Source organism: Ammospiza caudacuta, chromosome 13 (assembly GCF_027887145.1).
Source record: "Ammospiza caudacuta isolate bAmmCau1 chromosome 13, bAmmCau1.pri, whole genome shotgun sequence".
Taxonomy (NCBI): Eukaryota; Metazoa; Chordata; class Aves; order Passeriformes; family Passerellidae; genus Ammospiza; species Ammospiza caudacuta.
In genome coordinates this window covers 21,340,377-21,356,130 of record NC_080605.1, presented here as the reverse complement: position 1 = coordinate 21,356,130, position 15,754 = coordinate 21,340,377, and the positions used below count along the sequence as shown (strand labels likewise).

General features: G+C 67.2%; 3 protein-coding genes across 5 annotated transcripts; 1 reads left to right on the top strand and 2 right to left on the bottom strand.

Annotated features, from left to right (window-relative positions):
- Nucleotides 1-24: 24 nt before the first annotated feature.
- Nucleotides 25-7,653, bottom strand: GAS8 (growth arrest specific 8). 2 transcript variants are annotated; one of them, XM_058813678.1, is made up of 11 exons: nt 7,477-7,653; nt 6,965-7,045; nt 5,137-5,334; nt 4,759-4,965; nt 4,404-4,458; nt 3,799-4,004; nt 3,396-3,563; nt 3,015-3,101; nt 1,727-1,936; nt 608-673; nt 25-364 (listed from the first exon to the last, which is right to left on the bottom strand). In XM_058813678.1, the coding sequence occupies exons 1-11, from the start codon at nt 7,477-7,479 to the stop codon at nt 215-217; spliced, it is 1,431 nt and encodes a 476-aa protein (XP_058669661.1). In that variant the 5' UTR covers nt 7,480-7,653; the 3' UTR covers nt 25-214. The 2 variants fall into 2 exon arrangements, with proteins under 2 accessions (XP_058669661.1, XP_058669662.1); XM_058813679.1 differs by having other exon boundaries at nt 5,137-5,304.
- Nucleotides 7,654-9,118: 1,465 nt separating this feature from the next.
- DBNDD1 (dysbindin domain containing 1) lies at nt 9,119-11,140 on the top strand. The gene is made up of 4 exons (XM_058813543.1): nt 9,119-9,201; nt 9,992-10,138; nt 10,495-10,635; nt 10,723-11,140. The coding sequence occupies exons 1-4, from the start codon at nt 9,153-9,155 to the stop codon at nt 10,899-10,901; spliced, it is 516 nt and encodes a 171-aa protein (XP_058669526.1). The 5' UTR covers nt 9,119-9,152; the 3' UTR covers nt 10,902-11,140.
- A 448-nt stretch (nt 11,141-11,588) lies between these two features.
- On the bottom strand, nt 11,589-15,493 carry DEF8 (differentially expressed in FDCP 8 homolog). 2 transcript variants are annotated; one of them, XM_058813542.1, is made up of 11 exons: nt 15,388-15,493; nt 15,190-15,272; nt 14,960-15,109; nt 14,633-14,774; nt 14,400-14,564; nt 13,660-13,787; nt 13,207-13,320; nt 12,813-12,893; nt 12,475-12,615; nt 12,276-12,385; nt 11,589-12,197 (listed from the first exon to the last, which is right to left on the bottom strand). In XM_058813542.1, exons 1-11 carry the CDS (start codon nt 15,491-15,493, stop codon nt 12,095-12,097), a joined length of 1,323 nt encoding a protein of 440 aa, XP_058669525.1. In that variant the 3' UTR covers nt 11,589-12,094. The 2 variants fall into 2 exon arrangements, with proteins under 2 accessions (XP_058669525.1, XP_058669524.1); XM_058813541.1 differs by having other exon boundaries at nt 11,589-12,385.
- Between the last annotated feature and the right edge of the window lie 261 nt (nt 15,494-15,754).

The window sequence follows — 15,754 nt, the reverse complement described above, 5'->3', positions numbered from 1 at the left end:
TCTCAAAACATCACCTTCCACTTTTGTGGGAACAGAGTTAGCCCCAGGGGCAGCATGGTGGGGTGGGTGGGATGCCTGCAGCCCTCCAGCTGTGGTCCCCCTTGGCAGGAGAGGTTCCTGAAGATGCTCACTGGGGTCTGTTTAAAGACATGCAGCAGGAAAAGGGCACAGCCCCACTGCCAGTGTGCCAGTGGGACCCTCAGTGCTGCCAGCATCAGGTGGGCACTGAAACGAGTCCAGCAGGGCCCTTCCCCAGTTCCTGCCCCGGGAGGGGGAAGGACAGTGGCTGGAAACCCAGGTTGTCCAGGGGGATGCCAAAGGCTGTCAGCTTTGCCTCGAAGGTCTGCAGCATGTCGTTGTGTGCCTGCCAGGAAAGGGTCCCTGTCAGCCCCTCTGCCAGCAGAGCAGAGCTCCCTGCAGCCCCAGCCTCATTGCCAACCCCCAAGCCAAAGCCATGGAATCACAGAATCGTTTGGGTTGGAAATGCCTCTAAGATCACCGAGTCCAACTGCTCCCCCAGCAGTGCCCAGGCCAGCACTAACCCACGTCCCCAAGTGCCCCATCCACAGGGCTCTTAAACCTCCCCAGGACTCCTCCCTGCCCTTACCTTGCAGACTCTGGCCAGCTGGATCTGCAGGTCCTGGATGGTGGCATTCTTGGAATTGAGCACGTCCTGCAAGGAAGGGGAGGTTGGCATGAGGCTGCTCTGCCCAGCCCTGGGGACGCTCTGGCCGTGCCCTGGTGGCCGCAGCGTGGCAGAGCACACGAGGCAGCCCGGCCTGGCAGCTGGCCACCACCCTGCCCCCTCTGAGTGGCACTGCCAGGGACAGCCAGCCCCGGGCAGGGACAGCAGCTCTGGACGAGCACCACAGCCATCGCTGTCACGGGGAGCGCTGGCAGCACCTGCTCTGCTCCAGCAGCACCTCCCTGCTGCCACGGCGGCACCCCCGGAATTACAGGGAGCCAGGCTGCCCCAGGCAGCTGAGAGGAGGAATTCAGGGACCCCGGCAGCTGCAGGAGAGCCCGACGCCAGTGATGCCATCCCAGGAATGTGTTTTGTCCCACATGCTGGGAGGTGACACATCCGCTGCCTGTGCCATAGGCCTGGTATGCATGCCAGAGCATCCCGGAGCCTCCCCGACTCCCCCTGCCGCGGGGACCTGGCTGGGGACACGCAGGAGGGCACCAGGTGGTGGAGCCCTTGTTCCCTGTGTCTGCCCAGCCCGCACAGCGCTGCTGCCGGCTCCAGCTGCGGCACGCTGCAGGAATGTGGGTCTCCGGGCTGTCTGCAGAGGTATTTTTAGCGCGGCAGGCACCGCAGAGCCCCGGGATCCTGTCTGCACCGTCCCCATGGCCAGGCGAGGCTCAGCAGGTGCAGCCCCCCCAGCACAGAGCCCCTGGGTGCCACCGGACCCGCTGGCAGTCGGCTGGCTGTGTGGCAGCACAGGGTGCCAGCAGTGCCACGGAGCCTGCGGCCATGCTCCTCCAGACAGGCCCCAGCTGAGGGACAGAGCAGTGCCAAACTCCACCACCCACACGCTCTGCTCTCGAGGCAGAGCCCAGTGCCCCGGGCACCACACGTGGCCTGGGAGTGCTGGCAGCGAGTGACAAGTGACGTGCCACTTACAGCCACCCATGCAGGATGGGCACTGGTGCTTTCCAGGGGCAGCAGGCACCCCACAGTGGGCTCTGCCCCCCAAATGCAGCCCTCGCTGGGCCCCAGTACCTCCAGCTTGTGCGAGACCAAGGAGAGAGCGCTGGGGTCGAGGTCGGCGGCTGCAAGGATCTCGCTGAGCTCCACCTCCTTCTGCTCCAGGAGGGAGAGGAGGCTGTGCAGCTTGTGCTCCAGGAGCAGGTTCTTGTAGCCCGTTTTTTGCTGCACCTCGTTAATGGCTCTGGTGAAGTTCTGGTAGAGGTCGTCCCGCTCCGACTGGACCTGCTCCGGGGGGCAGCACAGTGTCACAGCACCCTCAGGACCCCGGGGGCAGCAGCACAGTGTCACAGCACCCTCAGGACCCCGGGGCCAGCAGCACAGTGTCACAGCACCCTCGCAGCTCAGTGTCACAGCTCCCTCAGGACCCTGGGGGACACGGGGGTCTATACGAGGCTGGCTGGGGTCTGCACAATGGAGTGGAGCACAAACACAGCAGGAAACTGGTCCAGCAGCTCAGCCCAGCCATTCCCCACGGCACCTGCAGCCCACAGGGAAGGCAGGTGCTGCAGCACAGCCTCCCCCCCTCCCCTCTTCCCTCCCTCTCTCCCTCCCTCCGTGGTGCAGCACCTGTGCTTCTCCCTCCTCCTCCTCCTCCCCCTCCCCTCCCCTGCAGGCACGGAATGCCCCAGCAGGCTCCCTGCAGCACTCATTCAGACCCCAGCCAGGGCCCCTGGCACACGGGGGTCTCTCCTCTCATCCCCACAGCTGGCAGCAGTCCCTGGCTCACAGCTAGTTAATAAGTGTCCTAATTAGGACACAGCCTCTCCTCCAAAGCCTATTTCTGAACGCTCTGAATCTGGCGCTGTCTTAATGATGGATTGTTAATGAGGCCTCGGATCAATGTTCATATTCCTGGGGATTTCTACGAATTGCAAATGAACTCTCTCCTGCCTCATAAGATTTATCTGGGTTAGTGGGGGGGAGCACTCGCTCTGCAGGGCTGCTCCCCAGCACCCCAGAACGGGAGGGAACAATCCTGGAAGCCCGGCAGGAGGAGGGGCCCGTGGCAATGCCCCCATGCAGCTCTGCCCCACGCAGCCCAGCAGCCTGGGGCCCTGCTGGAGCGTGCATGACTGCTCAGCAAAGGACAAGGCCAGGCCTGTCTGCTGACCGTGGGAGAGGCTGGAGCTGGGAGCAGCTTTGCTGGGAGCAGCGGTTATCAGCCGACTCAGGATTAGCTTTGCAAAGCCCTGGGCTAAGCAGAGCCTCTGCTGAGCCCCACGCCCTCAAATCCTCAGCTGAGGGTTTGCAGAAGGTTTGGGGAGGGGATGGGATGCCCAGCCCTGCCTGCACGTCTCACCTGACTGAACCGCTGCTCCAGCACCTCGTGTTCCCACTGAAGGTCCTTCAGCTCCTTCTGAGCGACTTTCAGATGGGCTTTGGAGTTCTGTGAATGGGAAAGGAGGATTAAAGAGCACAGGATTATCTGAGAAGTGTTGGAGATGTGTTCTGGGAAGGGAGAGTGAGCAGCAGAGAGAAAACCAGGCAGCAGGCACACCAATCCCTGCAGTGGGGCTGCTCTCCCTCCCAGTCTCTCTTTGGATCCCCATCTGAGATCCCACAAATACACAGCAAGCAGAACAGGACTTGCTTTGCCCAGCAATCACAGCACACCAAGTGGCAGAGCTCAGTGTTTTCCCTCCAGGAACAAGCCCATGGAAGGACAGGGCTGGGCACTCACCACCAGGGCCTCCTTGTCCCTGTAATAGTTAATCAGCTTCCTCTGCAGCTCAGCCACCTGCTCCTGGGCCTCGTGCAGCGGCTCTGCCAGCCCCTTGTTCTCACGCAGCACATCTGCCTTCTCCTTTTCCAGCACAGCCTGCTTCTTCTTCAGCTCTTCCACCTGCTCCTGTTCTTGGGAACACAAGTACTGGCTCGGGGGACTGCCCAGCCCCTCAGAGTGCCCCACACCCTCAGGACACCCTCCCCACTCATGTACAGGCCACCAGCAGCACCCACAGTGACACCTGGGAAGTGCCAGACCCAGCTGACACCCTGGCAGGGGCAGTCCCTGGGTGCAGGGGTGGCACAGGGACAGGGAATACCTTCAGGAGGTTGACGAGGGTCAGGTTTTTGGGCAATACCTTCAGGAGGTTGATGAGGGTCAGGTTTTTGGCGGTGATGTCGTTGTAGTAGTTCTTGATGGCACCAAAAGCCCCCTCGTGGTTCCCTATCAGCTCGCTGATCTGGGTGTTCTTCCTCTCCTCCAGCTCATGGATCTCTGTCTTCCTCCGCAGGTCCAGCTCGTCCCGCAGTGCCTGCATCTTCCTCGTGTACTTGGCCTCCATCTCTGGGGGGAAATTGTCAGAGCTGGGGAAAAACTGGCTGAAACTGGGGAGGAAAAGTGACCAGAATGGGGAAGGGAGAAAAAACAGCCAAAACTGTGTGGGTTGGGACCAGCTGGAATTAGAAGGGAAAAACCAGCCAGAACTGGAGGGCAAACTAGACTGATCTGGGGAGGAAAACCAGCTGGAACTTATGGGGAAAACTGGCCAGAACCTGGGTGGAGGAGATCAGCCAGAACTGGGGTGGGAAGCTGACTAAAACAGGAAGGAAAAATGGCCAGAAGAGGGAAGGGGAAAAAGGTCCAGAACTGGGGAGAACCTGCCCCCATGTGCTCAAGGTGCTGCTGGGGAACCAGGAGCAGCTCTCCCTGTCGTGCTCCTGTGGGATGTGCTCGTGGCCTCACCTTTGGTCTGCAGCTCGAAGTCACTGCGCAGCCGGGACATCTCCTCCTCGTGTTTCTGTGAGGAACAAACTCCGTGTTGGATGAAACAAGCAAATCCCAAGCCAGCCCATCCCCAGGGACTCCCTCCTGCTCTTTGGGACAGGATTCTGATCCCATGTTGATGCAAACAGGGGCTTGTAGTTTCTCCAGCTGCTCTTAGAGCTCCCCACTGTGGGAGAGGGGTCACCCAGGAATCCCTTCTCCCCATTCCTGCACCAGAAATCCCATCCCACCTCACCCCACCCCACAGAGAGCCAGGGAGGTAAGATCCCACTCCTGCTCCCATGCTGGGGATGAGGCACCTCACAGGACATACCAGGCAGAGCTTTGAGATGGCTGCTTCATTGGCCAACTCCTGCTCCTTCAGTCTTGCGTTCAAGGAGTGCTTCTCCTTCCACATTTCCTCCTCCTGCTCCCAGTGATCCTTCTGGGCCTTCCTCAGGGACAGAACTCCCTCTGCCTTCAGCTCCGTCAGGTTCTCCTGCTGCTCGTGCAAAAGGTGCTTCACCTTCTGCTTGTACACCTAAGGACAGGCCAGGGACAGGTGAGGGCTCAGCAGGACACACCTGGAACTGGGATGCTGGTGAGACATCCCTGGATCGCATCCTGCCCAGCTCCTCCTCCTCTGGTCCAGGGAGGAGGAGGAGGAGGGGCATCCCCTGCCCCAGGCTCACCTGGAGCCCCGCAGCCCCACCTTGATCTCCAGCTGGTGCCGCTCCTGCGCCTCCTCCATCTCGCGGTCCCGGGCGCGCAGCTCCGCCTTCCTCTCCTCCAGCTCGCGGCGGGTGATCTCCCAGTAGCCCTGGATGCGGTTACACTCCAGCTGGAAGGAGTTCCGCTCCTGCCGCTCGCGGTCCAGCTCCTGCCGCATCCGCAGCATGTGCTGCAGCAGCTGCACGGCCAAGGGAGGGCACAGGTGAGGGGCGGGCAGGCCTGGCACAGGTGCCTTTGGAGAGTCCCTGTCCCAAACCCGCAGGATGTGCTGGCTGTCACCGTGTGGGGCTGTGGAGGTCCTGACTAACCCAGCAGCTTCTGGGAAAGGAGACACAAAACCTCATTGCCCAGGATGGGGCTCTGGCTGGCAGTGTCCAGTGACACCAGTAACAGTGACACCAGTTACCACCAGTAACAATAACACCAGTGACACCAGTTAACAGTGACACCAGTTACCACCAGTAACAATAACACCAGTGACACCAGTTACCACCAGTAACAATAACACCAGTGACACCAGTTAACAGTGACACCAGTGACATCAGTGACAGTGAATCCAGTGACACCAGTGACGGTGAATAACACCAGTAACAGTGACACCAGTAACACCAGTTAACAGTAACACCAGTAAGAGTGACACCGGTAACACTAACACCAGTTAACAGTAACACCAGTAACAGCATTCCCAGGTATCAGAATAAAACAAGCAAGGCTCCATTTCCTTCATGCAGGAAAGGCCCAGTGTTTATTCACATAACTCATTTTACACAGTTTTCACACACCTCGTGTGAAACATCTGCTGGCAGGCAGTTTTTTACCACTTTGTTTATTGACAAAAGGTGATGTGTGTGTACGTGCTGAGGTGCAGGTTGTTTGCATTTTCTTTTGTGGACTCTCATGGAACAGAGCTAATGTTTATGCAGGTCCCCTTATTTCTCACCCAAGAACAGGTTGTTATGTTAGCAAACCATTCATTCCAAGTGAGTTTGTGCATGGGAACTTGCCAAGTACCAGCTGCACTCAGAAGAAGTGGCAGGCTAACAATCAGTTTAACAGAGCAGGCCTGTTTTATGAGGCCTTTCTTTTATAATTCTTCCACCTGTCACAACACTCAGGTGCTTGGATACTTCTGGTTCATGGAACTGTTTGGCTTGGAAAAGCCTCTAAAATCAAGTTTAACTGTTCCTCCAGCAGTGGCAATGCCAGCCCTAACCCCTGTCCCCAAGTGCCACATCCACATGAGTCCTAAATGCCTCCAGGGATGGGGACTACACCTCTGCATTGGGCAGCCTGGGCCAGGGCTGGACAGCCATTTCCAGGAAGGAATGTTCTCAATATCCAACTTCAACCTGTCCTGGCCCAGACTGAGGCTGTTCCCTCTCCTCCTGTCCCTGTTCCCTGGAGCAGAGCCACCCCTGTGGCTGTCCCCTCCTGTCAGGAGCTGTGCAGAGCCACAGGGTCCCCCTTGAGCCTCCTTTTCTCCAGGCTGAGCCCCTTCCCAGCTCCCTCAGCCTCTCCCTGTGCTCCAGACCCTTCCCCATCTCCATTCCCTTCCCTGGCCATGCTCCAGCCCCTCTCTTGTCCCGAGGGCCCCCAGGATTCTCAGCAGTGCCACAACCTGGGGCTGGCGAGCAGAGGGAGGGCTGAGGCGGCCGCTCCTCCCCAGGGCAGCAGGAGCAGCCCCAGGCAGGCGCCAGTGACACCAGCCCGGCTGCTGGCCCTGTCGCCCTGTGCAGCTGCTGACCCCGGGCAGGGTCCCCGAGCTGTCCCCGAGCTGTCCCCTCCCGTTCTCCCCCGGTGCCGCTCACCTGCTCCTTGGTCATTTCCTCCGGGTCCAGGCCATCCACCACCGCCAGGCCCTTGCCCCTTTTCCCTCTCCTTTTGGGTCCCTGGGGACAGAGAGCCAAGCGCAGCAGGTGAACGGGTGAGGAGGACACGGCGCTGCTCGGGGCCCCGGTGCCGGTCCCGGAGCATCCCCGCTCTCACGGCAGGGACCGGGACAGCGGCGGCACCGAGCCGGGAGCAGACCCACGGGCGGCCACTGCCGGCCCGGCTCCGCGGGGAACCCCGAGGCGCCTGTACCCGACATAACGCCCGAGCAGCGTCCCCGCAGTGCCGGGCACGGCGCCGGGGGCCCCGAACCCTCCCCGGGAGCGGACCGGAACAGGACGGGGCTCGCAGACATGGGAGCGCGGGGCTCCACCGCCCTCCCCTGCCCGCAGACCCCGGCTGCCAGACACCCGTCAGCAGCCGGTGCGGTTCTGCCCCGGCCCCGGTTCTGCTGTTCCCGGTGCCGGTCCCGGCCCGGTCCCGCTCTCACCATGGCGGCGGCACCAGCGTCTCCGAGCAACGGACGGCAGGTCCCGCGAGAGGACGGCGAGATCTCGCGAGAGCGGCACTGCGTGAGACACGCCCCCTAGCAACGCCACGCTCCGCCCTGGCAACGGAGGCGGGGCCAGCGGGAGCGGCGGGGCCGGGGGGGGGGGGCCGGGAGGGGACACCGGGGAGAACCGGGGGACATCGCGGGCACCGGGCGGGGAGGGGGCGCCGGGGGGCCGTGTGAGGGAACCTGGGGACCGGGGAACCGGGGAGTTCGGGCAGGACGGGGGGGACAAGCCCGGGGGTCCCGCTGTGCCCGGCCCAGGCTCCCCGACCCCCGCGCCCACCGCTGTACCGGGGCTGTCCCCACAGCTGCAGCTCCCCGCTGCACCCCCGGTCCCCGAGCTCCCCCGCTCCTCCCGGTCCCCTCCGCGCCCTCTCTTGTCCCGCCGGTGCTCCCGCCCCTCGGCCCCGCCCATCCCGGTGTCCCCGCCCCCGGTGTCCCCGCCCCCGCCGCGGCGGGCAGGACCGTGCGGGCTGCGGGCTGGCACCGGGCCCGCCCAGCACCGGCCCGGCACCGGCACCGGCCCCGGCATCAGCCCCGAGCCCGGCGCATGGCGGCCCCGGCAGCGGCCGGCACCGGAGGTGAGGGCGGGCGCGGAGCGGGGAGGCTCGGTGGGACCGGCACGCCCATCGCCGTGGAACCGGGCCGGGCCCCGCGGGGCGCGCACGGAGATGTAGGGCGGGGGTGCGGCGGGAGGAGCTGCGGGGGCTGCGCTGGGGGGCAAAGGGGGCAAAGGGGCCGGGCAGGGGGGGCCCGGCTGCCGGGGAGGGATTGGGGGGCGGGAACCGGGAACCGGGGGGGTCCGTGCCGGGGCAGCCGAGGACGGAGGGACAAAGCGGTGGGGCACCCAGGGAACGTGGGGGGACGCGGGGGTGTTCGGGGCGCTGAGGGAGCCCCGGGGTGCCCCGGGGGTTTGGGGGGCAGGGGGTGCTCGCAGGACGGGGGGTGCAGGGCGGTGACAAGGGGAGGCAGCGGGGTCACACGGAGCCGGGTGGTCACACGGAGCAGGGGAGCGCACCGGGCACCTGGGCTTGCAGCGGGTGCCCCGGGAATGTGGGGGCACACTGGGGTGCCCGGGGTGCACAGGGGCGGTGGGGGCTCGCGGGACGTGCTCACAGAACTCTGGGGTGCCCAGGGGAGCAGGGGGTACCTGCAGCCACCCCGCACGGCCGTGGCAGTGCCGGTGTGCGGGGGGCTCGGGGACGGGGAGGTGCCGGTGCCGGTGCCGGTGCCGAGGGGGCCGCAGTTCTGGGGGGCTGCACCTGGCGGCAGAGGCGGTGCCGGGGCTGCCCTGCCCGCCCGTCCCTCCCGGTGTGGCCCGCACAGGACCGGGCCGTACAGCCCGCACGGGGCAGCCCCGGCCGTGGCACCGGGGCAGCGGCGGGACACCGGGCCCGGGGGGGGACGGTGCCCCCGGGGCGGGCTGCGGGTGCCGCGGGGTGCCCGGTGCCGCGGGGTGCCGGTACCGGCGGCCGCCCGGCTCTGCGGTTGCCGTGAGTCAGCAGCGCACGGCGTGCGGGAGGGAGCGATCCCTGACCCGGGCCCGCTCCCGCCAGGCAGCCGGTGAGCCCCGGTGACACTGCCGGTGACACGGCCGGTGGCACGGCGGGACCATGCAGGCGGAGGCCAGAGGGGAGTTCTGCAGCCGGGAGCAGCGCCCCGGTGGGTGCGGGCGCGGTGCGGGCAGGGGCCCGCGCTCCTCACGGTGACACGGCACGGTGACACGGCACGGTGTCACCCACCGGGCTGGGCGGGCGGCGGGAGCGGGCGGGAGCGCGGGGGGATCCGCTCTGCCCTGCCCTGCTCTGGAGCGGGATGAGGAGCGATTTCCCGGGATGAGGAGCCCTTTTCCCGGCCCGCTGCTGTCCCATGCTGTCCTGCCCATGTCCTGCAGCTCCGCGCAGCAGGAACTCCCCTTCCCCCGTGGGTTGGAGGTCTCTGTCCCTGCCCTGCTGTCACCGTCCCGGCGGGAGGGAGGCGATGCCATCCCTGAGCCGTGCCACCCGGTAACTCAGTGCTGGCACGGTTCGGTGGTGGCACGGGGTGCACTGACCTCGGGGACAGGGTGCAGTGTTCCCCCCCTGGGCACACAGAGCCTCCCCGGTGCCCGCTCGGCCCCGAGGCACGGCTGTGCCCCCGCCGCGTGCCACAGCCGCGGGCTGCTCCAGCACCGTGTGCCCCGGGCCGGGCCGTGCCGCGGCCGCCGTGTCCCTGCGCTCCCCGCGGGGACAGTCCCAGCACAATCCGCCCTTGTCCGGGCCCGGCACAGCCGCGCTTTGTCTCCCGACACAAAGGGGCTGGGGGCGGGGGCTTGGGGCTGCCAGCCCCGACACGAGGGGCTCGGGCAGCGCTGCCCGTGCCCGCTCCTCCCGGGGTCCTGCTGTGCCCGGCCCTGAGCCGGGCACCCCGAGGGGAGCTGCCCTCGCTGAGGCAGAGGGTGCCGATGTGGCAGAGCTTGGCAAGGAGCCGCTGGTCCCGGAGCGCCCCGCAGGGACCCCCACGCACGGCCCGGCCCAGGAGCCCCCCCGAGTGCCCGCGGAGGAGCAGGGGGGCATCCCCATCCCCAGCGCCGGCCTGCTGCAGGTCACCGAGCGCCGACGTGAGTGAGGCCCCGAGCCGCGCTCCCTGCCAGCTCCCGCCACCCCTGCTTTGTCCCTGCCACGTCTGCCCGCCCACAGCGTCACCTGCCCGTCCCCAGCACCTCGGGTCTGCTCCGGGGTGTCCTGCCTGTCTGTCCCCGAGTCCTCTGCCAGCCCTCGGGGCGTCCCGATTGTCCCCAGTGTTCTGTCATCCCCTGGGGTCTCCTTCCTGTCCCTGGGGTCCCCTAGGATCCCCCCTAGGGTCCCCAGCTAGCTCCCAGCCCCTCGCACCCCCAGCTCCCTGGGCCCCGAGCAGCCACCCCCGGCTCCCCGGCGGGCACGGCGGTGGGTGCCCAGCCGTGCCCCGTGCCCGCAGAGCCGCTGAGCAGCGTGTCCTCGCTGGAGGTGCACTTCGACCTGCTGGACCTGACCGAGCTGACCGACATGTCGGACCAGGAGCTGGCCGAGGTCTTCGCCGACTCCGACGAGGAGAACGCGGCCGGAGAGACGCCCGGCGGTGAGCGGGGCTCCGGGGCCGCCGCTCCCGGCGTGTCCGCCCGCCCCGGGGCGCCGCTGACCGCGCACCCGGCCGTGCGTCCCGCAGGGCTGCAGCCGCCGCCGCCGCCGCGGGCCGGGTACCTGCGCTCGCCCTCCTGGACCCGCGCGCGGGAGCAGGGCCGGGACAAGAAGCACCTGAGTGACCCCGAGCTGCCGCCGGGACCGCCGGGACCGCCGGGACCGCCGGACGCCTTCCTGCCCGCCGAGCGCCCGCGGGAGCCGTAGGGACAGACCCGCCGGGGACACCGGGACGCGCCGCTGCCGGTCCCGTCGGTACCGACGGAGCCCGGCCCCGGGCGCAGGACTCCCGTTAGCCCGCCCGGAGGGCACAGGCGGCCCCGGCGCCGCGGCGGGGACGTACCGGACTGCCCTCGGCCGGTGGCCCCGGGGGGAAACCGGGCCGGTCCCGCCGGCCCCCGGGAGCGGCACGGCCTCGGTCACCGGGAGCGGCGGAGGGGGCGGCACGGGACGGGTCGCACGGCTCGGCGCGGCCCGACGGAGCGCGGCCGGTGCCGGTGCCCGCCCGGTTCTGATGTAGCAGTGCTGTGATCCGTAAAACCGACCGACCGACCGACCCACCGCCGGCCTCTGCCCGTCTGCGCCGCCGCTGGGGGAGCGGGAGGAGCTGGGGGCACGGAACGGCGCGGGAGCAGCGGGGAGGGGGTGCCCGGCCCTACCGGGTACCGGGGCAGCGGCCACTCTCGATGGGCGGGAGACCGGCGGTGGCTGCGGCACATCCCGAGCAGCGCAATTCCGCCCCGCGGACCGGCCCGGGGCTGCCGGAGCTCCCGGGCTGCCACCCCCGGGCTTGGCACCTCCTGCCCGTGCCCCCGGTGCCCTCTCGCCGCCCGAAGCAGGGACACGAGTGCTGGGTTGCGCAAAGAGGCTCCTTAATGCTACAGAAACACCGGGAGAAGGGGAGGCAGCGGCTCCGCACCGCGCCCGGTCCAGCCCCGGAAGATCCCGCAGCATCCCCCGGGGCTCGGCCCGGTAACGGTGGTGCCGTGGGGAGGGACCAGAGTCCGGTATTGTGTGTGGGAGGGACTCGGTCCCACCGCGGTGCCAGGGCTGAGCCCTCCTGCCAGCGCCTGCCACTGCAGGACAGCACAGCAGCCCCAGCCCTGCCCGCAGCCCGGCCCCGGGCAGGGGCGGCAGGAGCCGCTGTGGAGCCTTTACCGGATCCCGGTTAACCCCATCCTGCCCCTCCGGTGAGGCTCTCGGTGCTCCCGGGAAGGGCTGGGCTCCAGCAGAGATTCGCTCCCGGCAGCGCTGCCACGTCCATGAGCACGGGATCCCAGAGCCAGCCCCACCCCAGTCCCCAAACCACTGCTGGGCTGATCGTGTCCATCCCAGGGCCCTGTGCTGGGTGGGGTGGGGGCAGCCTCGGGGCTGAGACCCCACAGTGGGGGCAGACCCCCTCAGGGCTCCCCCTCCGTGCCGGAGTCCTGGAACAGGGATTGCTTCCGCAGGCTCAGCCGGGCGCAGCGGGGACACGTGGTGGAGTTGTCATAGTAGCAGTCCCTGCAGAGGGGGGAACGGTGCTGGGTCACCCCCTGCCACCCCCAGGGCCCCACAGCCCGCCCCAGAGTGCCACGGTACCTGTGGAAGACGGCGGAGCAGTCGGCGCAGACCGAGGTGTGGCTGTCGAAGGGGAAGAGCACGTCGCCCTCGCGGCACAGCTCGCAGACAAAGCCCTTGGCCTGGCACCGCTGGGGAGCAGGTGACAGCGTGACCCTGCCAGCCCTCCCCTAGCCCCGCGGGGGTGTCCCCACAGCTCTGCCCCCCAGCACGGGCTCACCTCGCAGTCCAGCTTGATGTGCTTGGCAAAGAGCGTGTGGATCTCGGTGAGGGAGCAGCCCAGGCGCCCGGCCTCGATGTCGATCAGGTCCTGCAGCGAGTACATCTCGTCGTTCTCCACAAAGTGCTGCCGGTCCTGCAGCTGGGGGGAAAAGGGGCGCTGTGACTGCCACCAAGGTGTGACCATCACTGTCGTGTGACCGCCACCAAGGTGTAACCGCCACCAAGGTGTGACTGCCATCACTGTGCGCCCACAATCAGTGTGTGACCATCACTGCTGTGTGACTGCCACCACAGTGTGACCACCACTGCCACGCCTGGCCCTGGTTCCCGCCTGACCTGCAGCAGCAGCCGTGCCTCCATGGCCTCCTTGCAGGTGATGAAGTAGGGCTTCATCAGCAGGATGTCCTGGCGCAGCTTCTGCAGGGGACACAGTGGGAGGGGTGGCAATGGGGACAGGAATGGGTGTGGGGCAGGATTCCCAAGGACAGGACAAACAGCAGTGGCAGGGGCAGGATGGGGACAGGGTTGTTAATGGAGCATGACAAGAAAAAGACCAGACTGGGTGAAGTTCATCCCTGTTATGGTCTGAGCACCCTCTGGGCCGTACCCCCCACCCCACCTTGCTTCCTCTCTGTGGGGTGCCCCTGGGGTCCCCCCACCTCCTGCTCGCTGCACAGGCCCCTGCGGTGTCCCCTGCCCTTGGGGTGCCCTCCCCAGCCCCAGCACTCACCCGGATCTCCACCAGCTCCTCCACGTAGTTGAAGAGCAGTGGGTTGATCTCCCTCAGCTTCAGCACCGGCCGTGACACCATCAGTGCCAGGTACCTCATGCTGCACCGTGACACCTGCCAGCACCGCCAGGGCCGCCTCAGCACCTGCCAGCCCTGTGCCACCACCCACGGACCCCCTGCCCCCATGACCAGGGCTGTGGTCTCCCACGTGACATCTACACAAGGCCACGGTCCCCAGAGACATGCAAGATCAGGGATGGGATCCCCCAAGTGACCTCTAACCAATGGAGATACCCCCAGGGACCCCCTGACAAAGCACACAGCTCCCAAGCCACCTGTACCCACCGAGGCACCTCCCAGGGACCCCCACAAACAAGGACACGCCCCCCGGTGGCCTCCACTCAGGGGCTCTGTCCCAGGGGTCTCTGTGACACCCAGGTGTCCCCAGCCCACCTTGCGGGGCTCGAAGTCCCAGTTGTGGATGGCCCGGGCGGGCACCACGGCCAGGTCGTTCCAGTGGCAGCTGGAGCAGTAGTAGAGCCCGGTGTAGTCGCACTGCCGGGCCTCGCTGGGCACCCCCCCTGCGGTGGCACAGGGCTGGCACGGGGCTGGCACCGCCGCCGCCCTGCCCTCTGCGTCCCCCGCACCCTGTGCGTGCCCCCAGCACGCCCAGCAACCCCCGGGGACACGGCAGGGCCCCGGTGTCACCTTCCCCAGACCCCCATCACCCCCAGAGCCCACAGTCAGCTCCTGCCAGCCCCACACACCTCCCAGCCCACAGCCCCTCACTCTGGGCTCCCCCAGCCCCACAGAGCCCTCCCAGCCCCCTCATCCTCACAACCCTCAGTCCCACAGAGCTTCGTGAACCCCCCAGCCCTACAGCCCCAACCCCACAGAGCTCTCAGCTCATCCCAGCCCCACTGAGCCCCCAGCTAACACAACTCCCCAGCTCCCCCAGCCTTGCTTTCCTCAAGCCCCATTACCCACAGCCGCCCCAGCCCCCCAGCTCCCCCAGTTCCCCCAGATCCCCCATCTCCCCCAGCCCCCCCAGCTCCCCCAGATCCTCCCACTTCCCCCAGCCCCCCCATCTCCCTCTGTCCCCCCAGCTGCCCCCATGTCCCCCATCTCCCCCCATCTCCCCCAGCTCCCCCCATCTCCCCCAGCTCCCCATCCCCCGGGCAGCAGGGGCTCACGGAGGGAGATGGGCGCCCGGCACTCGGCACAGCGGTAGTCCTGGCTGTCCAGGCCGCTCTCGGGGCAGATGCTGAGCTGGTACTCCGCCTGGTGGCTGACCTGGGCCCGCACGCACGGCCGGCTCACCAGCGGCAGGCACTTGCTGTGGCAGCGGTAGTAGCAGCCTGGGGGCACGGCCGGCCGTCAGCGCGGGCGGGGGCAAGCGGGGACGGGCGGGGTGTCCCAGACGCACCTGTGCAGGTGTACCAGGTCTGGATGAGCCCCCAGATGATGGTGCTGCACTTGTCACACATCTGCTTGACGCTCTTGCTCTTCTCCTTGTAGAATCGGTGCTCCAGGACCACGCGGATGTTGGGCTCATCCTCACCAGGGTCCTGCAGGGGGAAAAGGGGTCAGGGAACTAAAGAATCACGGAATGGCTTGGGCCGGACCTTAAGGGTCACCCCTTCCACCATCCCTTCCCTGCCATCGGTGGGGACAGCTCCCACCACCGCAGGACGCCCCAACCCTCCAGGGCTGGGTGCGGGCACGGAGCCCCAGCACAGAGCCCCAGCCCCACCTTGAGCTCCTGCAGCTTGAGGCGGAGGTGGATGAGGCGCACCACGGCGTCCTTCTGGCGCTCCGAGTGCTCGGGCAGCGCCAGGATCACCCGCTTGCACTCCTCGATGGCGCGGCGCAGCTGCGGCACGTCCGACGCCAGGATCAGCCCCTGCCGGCACCCCGAGGGCAAGAGGAGGGTCAGCCGAGCCCCCCGTGCGCCCCCCGCCCCACGGCGCCCGCCGCACTCACCACGGGCCGCGAGAAGTGGTCCTCGGCCAGCCCCAGGTCCAGGGCGCCCTCGGGGTCCCCCGGGGGGGGGTCCGGCTGCTGGGCTGCAAAGGGGGAGGGGGGGGCTCATGGGGGGCTGAACGCACCCCCGAGCAGGGGCTGGGCCCGGCTGCGCCCCCCGTGCGGGACGGGGAGGGGCGGGGGGGAAGCGGCACCCACCTGGGGCGGGGGGCTCCCCCTCGGGCCGCTCCGCCTGCTCGGGGCTCTTGTTGAACGGGTTCAGGTGCGCCTGGCGGAACCGGGCCAGCCGCTCGTCCGACGCCATCGCCACCGTCCTGCTGCCGGGGGACACGGCCTCGGTCAGCCCAGCACGGGCAGCGGCACCGGCACGGGCACCCTGGCATCTACAGCCTGGCACGGGCACCCTGGCATCCACAGCCCGGCACCGGCACCCTGGCATCCACAGCCCGGCACTGGCACTGGCACCAGCACCCCAACTGCCATCAGCACCCCGAATGCCATCACCACTACCCCGTGACAGGCACTTGCACGGCATCACCAGCACCCACACCCTGGCACCAGCAGT

Bases quoted from the DNA above. Each gene is read 5' to 3' on its own strand.
- DEF8 (XM_058813541.1), bottom strand. From the start codon at position 15,493: ATGGCGTCGGACGAGCGGCTGGCCCGGTTCCGCCAGGCGCACCTGAAC. The intron at 14,565-14,632 runs GTGCGTCTGGGA...CCGTGCCCCCAG, and splicing joins GACCTGGTACACCTGCACAG to GCTGCTACTACCGCTGCCAC. The intron at 12,894-13,206 runs GTGAGTGCTGGG...TGTCCCCTGCAG, and splicing joins AGGAGCTGGTGGAGATCCGG to AAGCTGCGCCAGGACATCCT.
- DBNDD1 (XM_058813543.1), top strand. From the start codon at position 9,153: ATGCAGGCGGAGGCCAGAGGGGAGTTCTGCAGCCGGGAGCAGCGCCCC. The intron at 10,139-10,494 runs GTGAGTGAGGCC...CCGTGCCCGCAG, and splicing joins GCAGGTCACCGAGCGCCGAC to AGCCGCTGAGCAGCGTGTCC. The intron at 10,636-10,722 runs GTGAGCGGGGCT...TGCGTCCCGCAG, and splicing joins GGCCGGAGAGACGCCCGGCG to GGCTGCAGCCGCCGCCGCCG.
- GAS8 (XM_058813678.1), bottom strand. The intron at 4,459-4,758 runs GTATGTCCTGTG...TGTTCCTCACAG, and splicing joins CCATCTCAAAGCTCTGCCTG to AAACACGAGGAGGAGATGTC. The intron at 3,102-3,395 runs GTGAGTGCCCAG...TCCCATTCACAG, and splicing joins GGGACAAGGAGGCCCTGGTG to AACTCCAAAGCCCATCTGAA.